The 12,616-nt window shown below is 32.4% G+C and overlaps 2 protein-coding genes across 4 annotated transcripts in view; one reads left to right on the forward strand and one right to left on the reverse strand.

The window, feature by feature from the left end:
• LOC139512924 (alanyl-tRNA editing protein Aarsd1-like) overlaps nucleotides 1-12,245 on the reverse strand; it is a 34,475-nt gene extending 22,230 nt beyond the window's left edge. Inside the window, exons 1-4 of one of the 3 annotated variants that reach the window (XM_071300903.1) lie at nucleotides 12,147-12,245; nucleotides 4,488-4,619; nucleotides 1,746-1,763; nucleotides 469-610 (exon numbers count right to left, since the gene is read on the reverse strand). In XM_071300903.1, the coding sequence (XP_071157004.1) occupies nucleotides 469-610; nucleotides 1,746-1,763; nucleotides 4,488-4,619; nucleotides 12,147-12,230 (376 nt within the window). In that variant the 5' untranslated portion in view covers nucleotides 12,231-12,245. Of the gene's footprint in view, nucleotides 1-468; nucleotides 611-1,745; nucleotides 1,764-4,487; nucleotides 4,620-6,636; nucleotides 6,754-6,823; nucleotides 6,854-12,146 lie in introns of those variants that run through there. The other 2 variants (XM_071300905.1, XM_071300904.1) reach the window with 2 other exon arrangements.
• LOC139512923 (serine-rich adhesin for platelets-like) overlaps nucleotides 11,640-12,616 on the forward strand; it is a 38,768-nt gene continuing 37,791 nt past the window's right edge. The window contains exon 1 of the mRNA XM_071300902.1: nucleotides 11,640-11,785. The gene's annotated coding sequence lies outside the window, so the exon portion shown is untranslated. The remainder of the gene's footprint in view (nucleotides 11,786-12,616) is intronic.

Genomic DNA, 12,616 nt, shown 5'->3' on the forward strand with positions numbered 1-12,616 from the left:
AATTTTAATGTGCGTATTGTTATGCTTTTACTTTTCTACACTGGTTAGAGGTATAGGGGGAGGGTTGAGATCTCACAAACATGTTTAACCCCGCCGCATTTTTTGCGCCTGTCCCAAGTCAGGAGCCTCTGGCCTTTGTTAGTCTTGTTTTATTTAAATTTTAGTTTCTTGTGTACAATTTGGAAATTAGTATGGCGTTCATTATCACTGAACTAGTATATATTTGTTTAGGGGCCAGCTGAAGGACGCCTCCGGGTGCGGGAATTTCTCGCTACATTGAAGACCTGTTGGTGACCTTCTGCTGTTGTGTTTTTTTATTTTGGTCGGGTTGTTGTCTCTTTGACACATTCCCCATTTCCATTCTCAATTTTATCAGATATGTATGCTTTACAAAAATCTAGAGAGATTTAGCACATAAATACTTTAATTTTTGTTTGAACAGTGAATTTAGAACATAATTTAAATTACCAGTATGTTGTTGCATATGATCAAATCTTCTAGCCCAATCAACTTCTAAGTTAACATCTGTGCCAGCAGGGATTTCTGTGGAAACAAAATGGACGGCATCAGCACCTCTTCTGCTAATCTTCAACACAGGTATGTCGTTGATCTAAAGTTGGATAGTTTAAAAATATTTATTTTGACCATGAAAGTTAGAAATAGAAACCAGGCAAGATATTGTTCAACATTTTTCATATTGGGCCTTTTATAGCCGACTACATGCAATGAGATGGCACAGGTTTTTCCTCATTGTTGAAGGCTGTAGGATCACCTATAATTGCTAACATCATGTACATCCAACTCATTTGAACTGTATTGGATTGTAACCTCTCATTGGCAATCACACAACATCTCCATATTTATTTTGTGCGATGATATTCAACACTTTTTAGTGTTTTGTTTTCCATCTATTTATCGGTATTGTTACACAATCTTTTAGACTCATATAGACAATTGCATTCATCTATTAACATATTTTTTTAAAAGTAACTTCAGATGAATAGTTTACTTGTAAAGTGTAAACTAACTTTCTCAAAAATAATTTATGAAAAGTGATAACCCATGAATGATATTTGAACAATGCAATTTAAATAGTTATTATTGATTTTACTTCATGATTGCCTTTTGTTAAAATTGGTTAACTTTTTTGTATAAAGTTTCAATGAAATCCGACTAATAGTCTAGGAGAACATGAAATTCCATTTACAATATTGATGGATTGACAAGTATAATTTTACAGAATGACAGAAATACAGCAATAAGGACAAAGGATGTTTCTTACATCATTTTGTCTCTGGTGGATTGTTGTTTCTTTAGTAATGAATCAATGATACCATATTTTCATAATTTTCTGATTTTAATAAAGGAATCCTTTGATTTCCCAAACTTTTTTTCAGTGAACATAACCTCGCCACATTATGTGTGTATGTGCCTGTCCCAAGTCAGGCCTGTAATTCAGTGGTTGTCGTTTGTTTATGTGTTACATATTTGTTTTTTCGTTCATTTTTTGTACATAAATAAGGCAGTTAGTTTTCTCGTTTGAATTTTTTTCATTGTCATTTCGGTGCCTTTTATAGCTGACTATGCATTATGGGCTTTGCTCATTGTTGAAGGCGGTACAGTGACCTATAGTTGTTAATTTGTGTCATTTTGGTCTCTTGTTGACAGTTGTCTTTTTTATATAGTATAATAAAATGTTTAGGATTTTTTAACATGCAATTCCTGTTCTTATGCTTTAAACTTACAGTTCCTCTGTCATCTGGCTGAAAATGATAAAAATTAAATCATTAAATCATGCATGTAACTTGTCTTTATTTCATTTAAATTTTGGGAAAATGTTTAATAGTGTTAACATTGATTAATGATTGATAGTTTGATTGGTACTTATTCAGAACTATTACTTGTGGCTGACTCATCACTATACACTTCTTTTAGTTTAGTCATAGTAAGGTTAAAGTCTGCAAGTATCCTGATACATTTTTCATTCATCTATAACTAAGTGTTAGTCTTAATTTCAGCATGATTGGCAGAAAAGTAATTAATATCATTTCAACTTTTAAGTTCATCCCAATTCAACCACAGGCACTTGTCTCAGAAAAAAGTGATCCCAAGTTCCCAACCCATAATAGAATGTTGATCTCAAAGATTTACTGTTATTTAGCATGTTTAGTCTGTTTAATGTCAGCTACCACAACAGATAAATCAAAATGGCCATGGTCTTTTTAAAATAGGGCAAATAATAAAAGATTTAAAAAATAAAAATACAATAAGGAGACACAAGGTAGGCCTTATCTTTGACAGATTAATTTTATTGATTTTACTTTGTGGCTTTGTATTTCAAGTCACAGTTGTGACCTAATCGACAGTCTGAAAAAACTTCTGCTAAAACTGGTGCTAGGGCTTCTTAAACTAAAGTGTGGTACTGACGAAGAACAGCAATAAAAGTGCTGTGCCTTTGCTGTTTGTGTTTTTTGCTGTACACATACATTTACTGTATTTGTGTATTAATGGATGGATACCCCATATCCTTTCTTTACTATTTATAAACCAGATGCTCCGCAGGGCTCAGCTTTATACGACCGCAGAGGTTGAACCCTGAACGGTTGGGGCAAGTATGGACACAACATTCAAGCTGGATTCAGCTCTAAATTTGGATTGTGATTAAATAGTTGACACAGCATATGTTTCGGACACAGAATGAATGTGGTCTAATGAACTTAAAATATTTTTTTTGCCTTTGAGCAATTCACTATGCTGTGGAATATTAATCCTCTCAAAAAAGTGTTTAAAGAAATTTTCTTTTTATTTATGAAATCTGAAATGAGAAAAATTTAACCCCCCCCCCCCCTTTTTTTCAAATCCCCTTTTCCCTTTTTCCAAAACTGATCTCAATTCAAAGTTCTAAATGAGTTTGCAACAATAACTACTCATTTAAATACATCATAAAATGTTAAAATGTAAAATAAAGTGCTTGTTATCACTGAATGGTAAAGATTGTTTTAATTTATCAGTTGGTATAAAGTGAATATACATGGTATATTGTATAAATCAATGATTTAAGTTGATTCAACTACTATTCTGGACAAAGAAAGATAACTCCAATTGAAAATTTCTTGCTATTACACAATATTGTGCGATTAGATATTTCTTGCTATTGCGCAATACTGTGCAATTGAAAATTTCGTGCTATTGCACAATACTGTGCAATTGAAGATTTTTTGCTATTGCTGAATACTGTGCAATTGAAAATTTCTTGCTATTGCACAATACTTAATATAATAATTTTGGATCCTGATTTGAACCAACTTGAAAACAGGGCCCATAATCAAAAATCTAAGTACATATTTAGATTCAGCATATCAAAAAAGCCCAAGAATTCAATTTTTGTTAAAATCAAACTTAGTTTAATTTTGGACCCTTTGGACTATAATGTAGACCAATTTGAAAACGGGACCAAAAATTAAGAATCTACATACACAGTTAGATTTAGCATATCAAAGAACCCCAATTATTCAATTTTTGATGAAATCAAACAAAGTTCAATTTTGGACCCTTTGGACCCCTTATTCCTAAACTGTTGAGACCAAAGCTCCCAAAATCAAACCCAATCTTCCTTTTATGGTCATAAACCTTGTGTTTAAATTTCATAGATTTTTATTTACTTATACTAAAGTTATGGTGCTAAAACCAAGAATAATGCTTATTTGGGCCCCTTTTTGGCCACTAATTCCTAAACTGTTGGGACCTCAACTCCCAAAATCACCCAAACTTTCCTTTTGTGGTCATAAACCTTGTGTTTAAATTTCATTTATTTCTATTTACTTATACTAAAGTTATTGTGTGAAAACCAAGCATAATGCTTATTTGGGCCCTTTTTTGGCCCCTTATTCCTAAACTGTTGGAACCAAAACTCCCAAAATCAATCCTAACCTTCCTTTTGTGGTCATAAACTTTGTGTCATAATTTCATAGATTTCTATTTACTTTAACTAAAGTTATAGTGCGAAAAACCAAGAAAATGCTTTTTTGGCCCCTAATTCCTAAACTGTTGGAACCAAAACTCCCAAAATCAATCCCAACCTTCCTTTTGTGGTCATAAACCTTGTGTCATAATTTCATAGATTTCTATTTACTTTAACTAATGTTATAGTGCGAAAAACCAAGAAAATGCTTATTTGGGCCCTTTTTGGCCCCTAATTCCAAAAATGTTGGGACCAAAACTCCCAAAATCACTCCCCACCTTCCTTTTGTGGTCATAAACCTTGTGTTAAAATTTCATAGATTTCTATTCACTTTTACTAAAGTTAGAGTGCGAAAACTAAAAGTATTCAGACGACTACGACAACGACGACGACGCCAACGTGATACCAATATACGACCAAAAATTTTTGAATTTTTGCGGTCGTATAAAAAAGATTATGTCAATTAATATGTCATTCAAAAGTTAACCCAAAATATTGTTGCCACTTCATGAGAATAAACACTTACCTGCCCTCCTCCTTCAGGAAACAGAATGGTATCTTCCAAAACTACCTCATAGCCTTTAATCTTTTCTTTTTTATTTTTCTGGTTAAGAATTGATACTTCAGATGGCTCACAGCTTTTTACTTTTGTTGTATACTAAACAAAAAAAGATATATATCATGATATTCATGCATACTGTATAATTATTTTATTAATGAAATCACAATGTTTTATCTATACTATTAAACGAGAAGACCTCATTTTGTGTGTCGCTTCTCTTCCTTCCACATTAAATCAATCATCATGCCTCTATGTCCAATAGGTAACATGCATGGTCGCATTTGTCATCCATTCTTATGAATATTTAGATTGAGTTTTTTTGGGAGAAAAACGACAAAACAGGAGTCCGGATATGATTCCGTCATCAGACTGACTTTTAGTCATAGATAATACTTCCGGTTTGAAACATGCACAAATACAACCAATCGTATGATAGATAACACAAATGAAAAATAGATAAGCCAATCAGAGCGTTATCTATATCGTTGTGTTTAGATCGCAAGAACCACAACTATTATACCTCCTTAGAGAGGTCAATTATTTTTCGTGTTTATCTACATGTAAACTACGATTATACTACTTTAATATATAGAGACTCTCTGTATTCTGTATTCTGTCTACTGTTTTTTTTTAATGTTTACTATTTAAGGGGTCATACCAGTTGCAGTTATATTAAAATAAGTAAAACATGTGACACAAGTACAACCAATCGTAGAGCGTTCTCCATATCATGGTGTTTAGATCGCAAAAATCACAACTATTATATACCTCCTTAGAGAGGACAAATATTTTTCACGTTTATCTACATCTGAGACTACTATAACATGTGTTATAGTAGTCTCAGTCTACATGTATGTAGACTACGATTATACTACTTTAATATATAGAGACTCTCTGTATTCTGTCAGGGCATTTCTATGTTAGTATAGAAAGTCCCTGATTTTGTTTACTGTTTTCTTTGAAATGTTTACTATTTGAGGGGTCATACCACTTGCATATATATTAAAATAAGTAAAACATGCTCAACTTCAGCTAAAACTACCTCGACCAAACACTTTTACCTGAAGTGGGACAGACGGACGAGACGGATGAACGACAGAAAAAACAAACGCACAGATTAGAAAACATAGTGGCCATAATTCGGGCATAAAAATTTATTGTTAAAAGGGAAAATAGTGATATGGCAAAAATGAAAGTAAGGTAGAGATTAGAGGGAGGCAGGACCTTTTTCAGGGCGTCGGGATCAGGTGTTTTTAAGCTCAGGGTTTGGGGATAGTCCTATAATATAAGACTCTGGAGGTTCATATCATTTACATTCAACGTTTTTTATCAGATATTTTTTTTTTACTATCAATCATGTCAATGTTGAACCCCAGAGTTCAACATTGATAGTAAAAAAAAAATATCCGATAAAAAACGTTGAATGTAAATGATATGAACCTCCAGAGTCTTATACATGTATTATAGGGTTCAACATTGATAGTAAAAAAAAAATATCCGATAAAAACCGTTGAATGTAAATGATATGAAGCTCCAGAGTCTTATATTATAGGACTAAGACTATGAGTAGTCTAGTAAAATATAGGAACTCAAGGAACACAATACCAATATTTCATTTTTGATAATTCTTTGTCTTTGATATGAATTGACATTACCTGATGCATTGCGTTTATTTGTTTACATTCAACATGACGTCATAACTTAAATAACATCACAAGTAAAATCCCTAATAACAGAACCAAATTGGAAACGTTACAGTATTTCCGTATCTTTTTTTTTAACAAATATGTAAGTTACAAAAAAAAAAAAAAATCATACAGACTTCGTCCCCATTTACAGGTATAAATGCCTGCCTCATATTACTAACCAAAAATAATTTGTATAAATATCTGACTTGTAAAGTGAGAATAATCAGTAGTAAAATCCATCAAAATAATTTTCAGTAGGATAAAATATTTCGTCCTCTTTCAGACTTTCTACAGCACAGTATTTTTTATTTGTACATTTTTGTATATATATCATGTACGAAATAAATGTACGAGGGTGTGCTGAAAATGAAATAAATTTTCTGTAAAAGATTATGACTATAAACCAGTTTACTCCCGCACATTACTTTTCTCAGATAACTGTCTTTTTGACAAGCTAATGCCATTTCTGATTTCAGGTTAAAAACGAAACAAAAAGTAGAATTTTAAAATCAATGTCAATTGTATGCTTTAATCTTGGTACTTAAGGAGATTAATTCTTGATATATCTATTTACCTACCAAACATTTATAAATGCAAAGCAGTATAACTCACCTTTACCAGAGACATTGATACAGTGTTTTATTAAATAATACAATTAGAACAGCCCTAATACTACCAAAACGGCATGTGTCATACTGGTGACGTCGTCCTGGTCATATAAATCACGTGATCTAGTATATTGTTTTTCGACCCGGTCCAATATTTCCTTCTGGACTGACAATGAATCCTGAATAACATGTAAACCGCATATATTGTGCATGTAATTCAGGATTCATTGCCAGTCCGTATTGGAAATATTGGCCCTATATTCACATCATTGCCAGTCCGTTTTGGAAATATTGGCCCTATATTCACATCATTGCCAGTCTGTATTGGAAATATTGGCCCCGTATATTTACATTAATTCTTTCCAAAATCAGACTTGTTCTGAATGCTGATGTATGTAATACAGCATTCAGAACAAGTCTGATTTTGGAAAGAACTAATAGCTCAGGCGTCCCTATTAGTACCGATACATTAGTCCCAGATTGTCCCTATGATAAAGTATAACTGGATTCTCAGAAAGATTTTTCTTTTATTCTGGGTACATAATGATAAAATCAGAGACATTTAAATTGCCTTTCAAAAATAAAGTCTTTGATACAATATTTCTTTGAAAAAAAGGAAAAAGAAAAAGAACTAACCTTTTTTATCGTGCACTCACATGTTCATGGTCAGATAATTTCAAATAAATTTGGTCTTTTAAAAAAAAGCAGGTGGAAAGCTAAGGTGATCCCGCTTACCTTCCCGTGCTTCTAGGGCTTGGCATAGTAGACCTCCACATAATAATATCCGATAAAAACCGTTGAATGTAAATGATATGAAGCTCCAGAGTCTTATATTATAGGACTAAGACTATGAGTAGTCTAGTAAAATATAGGAACTCAAGGAACACAATACCAATATTTCATTTTTGATAATTCTTTGTCTTTGATATGAATTGACATTACCTGATGCATTGCGTTTATTTGTTTACATTCAACATGACGTCATAACTTAAATAACATCACAAGTAAAATCCCTAATAACAGAACCAAATTGGAAACGTTACAGTATTTCCGTATCTTTTTTTTTAACAAATATGTAAGTTACAAAAAAAAAAAAAAATCATACAGACTTCGTCCCCATTTACAGGTATAAATGCCTGCCTCATATTACTAACCAAAAATAATTTGTATAAATATCTGACTTGTAAAGTGAGAATAATCAGTAGTAAAATCCATCAAAATAATTTTCAGTAGGATAAAATATTTCGTCCTCTTTCAGACTTTCTACAGCACAGTATTTTTTATTTGTACATTTTTGTATATATATCATGTACGAAATAAATGTACGAGGGTGTGCTGAAAATGAAATAAATTTTCTGTAAAAGATTATGACTATAAACCAGTTTACTCCCGCACATTACTTTTCTCAGATAACTGTCTTTTTGACAAGCTAATGCCATTTCTGATTTCAGGTTAAAAACGAAACAAAAAGTAGAATTTTAAAATCAATGTCAATTGTATGCTTTAATCTTGGTACTTAAGGAGATTAATTCTTGATATATCTATTTACCTACCAAACATTTATAAATGCAAAGCAGTATAACTCACCTTTACCAGAGACATTGATACAGTGTTTTATTAAATAATACAATTAGAACAGCCCTAATACTACCAAAACGGCATGTGTCATACTGGTGACGTCGTCCTGGTCATATAAATCACGTGATCTAGTATATTGTTTTTCGACCCGGTCCAATATTTCCTTCTGGACTGACAATGAATCCTGAATAACATGTAAACCGCATATATTGTGCATGTAATTCAGGATTCATTGCCAGTCCGTATTGGAAATATTGGCCCTATATTCACATCATTGCCAGTCCGTTTTGGAAATATTGGCCCTATATTCACATCATTGCCAGTCTGTATTGGAAATATTGGCCCCGTATATTTACATTAATTCTTTCCAAAATCAGACTTGTTCTGAATGCTGATGTATGTAATACAGCATTCAGAACAAGTCTGATTTTGGAAAGAACTAATAGCTCAGGCGTCCCTATTAGTACCGATACATTAGTCCCAGATTGTCCCTATGATAAAGTATAACTGGATTCTCAGAAAGATTTTTCTTTTATTCTGGGTACATAATGATAAAATCAGAGACATTTAAATTGCCTTTCAAAAATAAAGTCTTTGATACAATATTTCTTTGAAAAAAAGGAAAAAGAAAAAGAACTAACCTTTTTTATCGTGCACTCACATGTTCATGGTCAGATAATTTCAAATAAATTTGGTCTTTTAAAAAAAAGCAGGTGGAAAGCTAAGGTGATCCCGCTTGCCTTCCCGTGCTTCTAGGGCTTGGCATAGTAGACCTCCACATAATATGTTTTTATCATTATTTTTCTTACAATTTACATTTATAGTGCATATTCATGTAGAAATGTTTCATTACAAGTAATCAAAAGTAACCTTGCGTGATTTGATCAGACCCTTTTCAAAACCGAGTTTAAAGGTTTTTATATTATATATACCTTTTTATGTCCATTCACCTATATTGTGTGCAATGTATAGGAAGTTCGACTGTCTTTGATGTGATTGAATGGTTGTTAATGATACAACAACACACAAAAAATCTGAATGTCAGCAGGCGATTTCAAGCATGGTAAAGGGTAGAAAAATTAAGACGTGTAATCCGTTGAATAATAAACATAGAACAATAAAGTGTGAGCAAGATGTCTATTAAATTGCAACTTGCTGTATATCGTGTAGGGTAGAGATTTTAATGAATATAAAAATAACTTCAGATATAATAACATTATCCTAATCAGCAAATCTGTCGAAACAAGTCAAGATCCAGCAGAATGATGAAAAAATGGAATCTACTTTCGGATCTAAAGATCTTTGTTGAGATTTGCTATAAGTATATGACTCCGACTGAGCCCAAATACGAGTTAGAGTCATTCGTCACAGCTCGGACGATTCCGTACCTCATCTAAGGAGGATAGAAGGAGAATAGCGGAGTCACCCGAGGATTGCCGATTGGAATCATAGTGAGACAGTTGTTAAAAATGATGGGGCGATTTCAAAATACAAAAAAGGTACTGTAAATATTGTAATTAAATCATAATAGTATAAATTGAAAAGTTGTTTTCATCGGTTGACAAAAAAATGCTTACCAGAATTTAACTTTGGTTTTAAGTGTGAGACGTAGAGGATCGTAGAGGCCTTCTAAGGCAGCCAGTGACTTTATACATTTCAATTCAAAATGCCTTTGAAAGTTCCTAGCTTGAAAAGTTGTATCTTTGATTCTCTCTTGGATGTGTTTAATTACATCTATTAATGGTACTACATACAAAATGGACAACCCTAATCGATGAATAAGAGTCAAACTTATCTGTATAACCAGACTGAGACATATAATACATTGTATTATATGTCTCTGGTATAACCTATACCAGTCTATCAAGTGAAAGTAGAAATTCTCGGTTTATTGTGTTATTACATGTATCGATATTTTATAAAAATTTAAATGTACAACTTTATATAATGATCTATAATGTTCATAGTATTAACCTAAATAAATCCTATTGGGAATCACCCTTAGAAAGGGTGAACCTACCAGACGAGTAGCATCTTTTAATATGTAAAAGTAAGTTAGATTAATAATATAAAAGAACAGATTTACCAATGTCCCCCACGTTGCATATATCCAGAGACATATATATGTCTCTGATATATCTATCCAAAGTACAAGGGCAATAATAACCATGCCAAGAAATCCTCGCTAAAAATTCCGGTCAACCTCCTACGGCAGTCATTAGTAGCTAAAGATTTAATTTCATTCAAGAAATTAATTTATGACCTCCATGCATGTACGTCACAGTGTCGCTTATAACACGGCCATATACCAAATGGTCAAAATTAATCATCCATGTAATTTGCTCTATGGGGTGTTTGCAGAATTTCAACGGAGGCAATTTCTTGGCATGCAAAAATATATTATATGTTATTAATATTTTAGAAAAGTCTTTAGAGCAAATGCTATGTGATTTCCATTATACTGAATAATATTTAGAAGAGGTAGATCTATTAGAAATATTTGATCAATACCTTTTTTTTAAAGTGTCAATGACATTGTTGATATAAACCTATTATGATAATTTTAATAAAATTCAGGCAAGAATTGAACATACGAAAGTGCTAAAAAGCTATCATTTCCACGGGCATAGAACTCTTTTAAAAGTTATAGATCTGCGCAAAAAAAAATCAAATATAATTTATATAGGAAAAAAAATTCTGAGACAAGGACCTGTGTGGGGTGATGCTAGGATGAAAACTGTCTTTAATTTTCCTCAAAAATCTTGTCGAGTTTTTTTTATTCAAATTTCATCCTCGCCACCACCCGGCCGCCTACCCCCACCCCGCCCAACATGTAACTTCAAGTTGTTTCTAACCATGGGAAGGTCGACTATTCATATATTAAATAGATGGATAGTCGACCTTCTCACGTAAAGAAACAAGTGCATGTGTCCCGCCCCACTGATAAAAATCAAATGATCATCAAATGGTAGCTCGATCCCTTATAAGCCTAATTATAATTCAGATCTTCACTGATTTTCGATTTCGTCCTGATATATATATCTATGATATAAGTTTCATAAAAATGAGAGCGGACATAGTGGACGGACATCTTTGTCTATATTTTTCTTCTGATTTCAATAAAAAAAAAACTATTTTAGTTTGTATGTAATCTACGAACTTATATATAGGATCATATAGGGACACCTGCGCGTGTATATACAGTACGGCAGTACTTTGTTTGTGTATTGAGGAAAATATGTGTATTGTGTGCAAGTGAGCATGCGCATTACACCGTCAGCCATTTTCTAAAATGCAAATTTTATAAACCTCAAAAGAGTGCAAGTTTGTTTACAAATTTGAAAATGACAACGACACTTCAAATTATTGCAAACAATTAACAGAAAAGGTAAACTTAACTTCAAAAAAGGGACTGCACAAAAGTAAATCATAATATTCCATCAGATTTTTTGTCGAATTGACACCTGTCGCGTTTGGGACAGTGGAGGTTAGTTTGTGCAGTTATATAAATGCAAAATGAATAGTAAACAAACAGTTTCGAATGCCTGTCAAGTAAAAAAAAACTGTCACAGAGACCAGACAATGCTGTCCCAGAAAAACTTGTTAACTTAGTATAAATATACAGCCTCATCTGGCACCAGTAAGAACAGCAAAGTGTCTGTCTTAGTGTCTGTCCTAGACACACAGACTTAAATCCTTAGTAAATAGTAATAAATATTGCTTTTAAAATAAATTTCTTGTATACCAACCCTAACTGAGTTTATGTTTGCTGTATGCTTCAATGGAACAGGCCTCAGTTCTCTGTATTTATGGTATTTACACAACTTGTCCATAACCTCTCTCCCTAATATTTTGTTCATATTGTAAATATTAACTGAACATTGTATTTATTATCTCTGTACCAATGTAATGCTTATGCATTGGTTTTATGAGAATAAAGATATTATTAGACATGATAGAGATTTATGAAAAAAAATCAACAAAATTGATATGCAGCATAGATTATAAAACTTTTTAAAATTAAGTCCGGCCAAAATTAAAATTATGTTTGTTTCCCCTACCCCCACCCGGGTCAAAAATAAGCCACGGGTAAAAAAATTGTTTTCCACAAAGAAATTAAAATTATTTTTATTCCTGAATATAATTAGTTTTCATTTTTTAAAAGTGCTCGAAAGCAAAAGTATTGATTTATATATATAATCTAAATAAATACACTCAA

Source organism: Mytilus edulis, chromosome 2, assembly GCF_963676685.1.
Source record: "Mytilus edulis chromosome 2, xbMytEdul2.2, whole genome shotgun sequence".
NCBI classification, from domain to species: domain Eukaryota; kingdom Metazoa; phylum Mollusca; class Bivalvia; order Mytilida; family Mytilidae; genus Mytilus; species Mytilus edulis.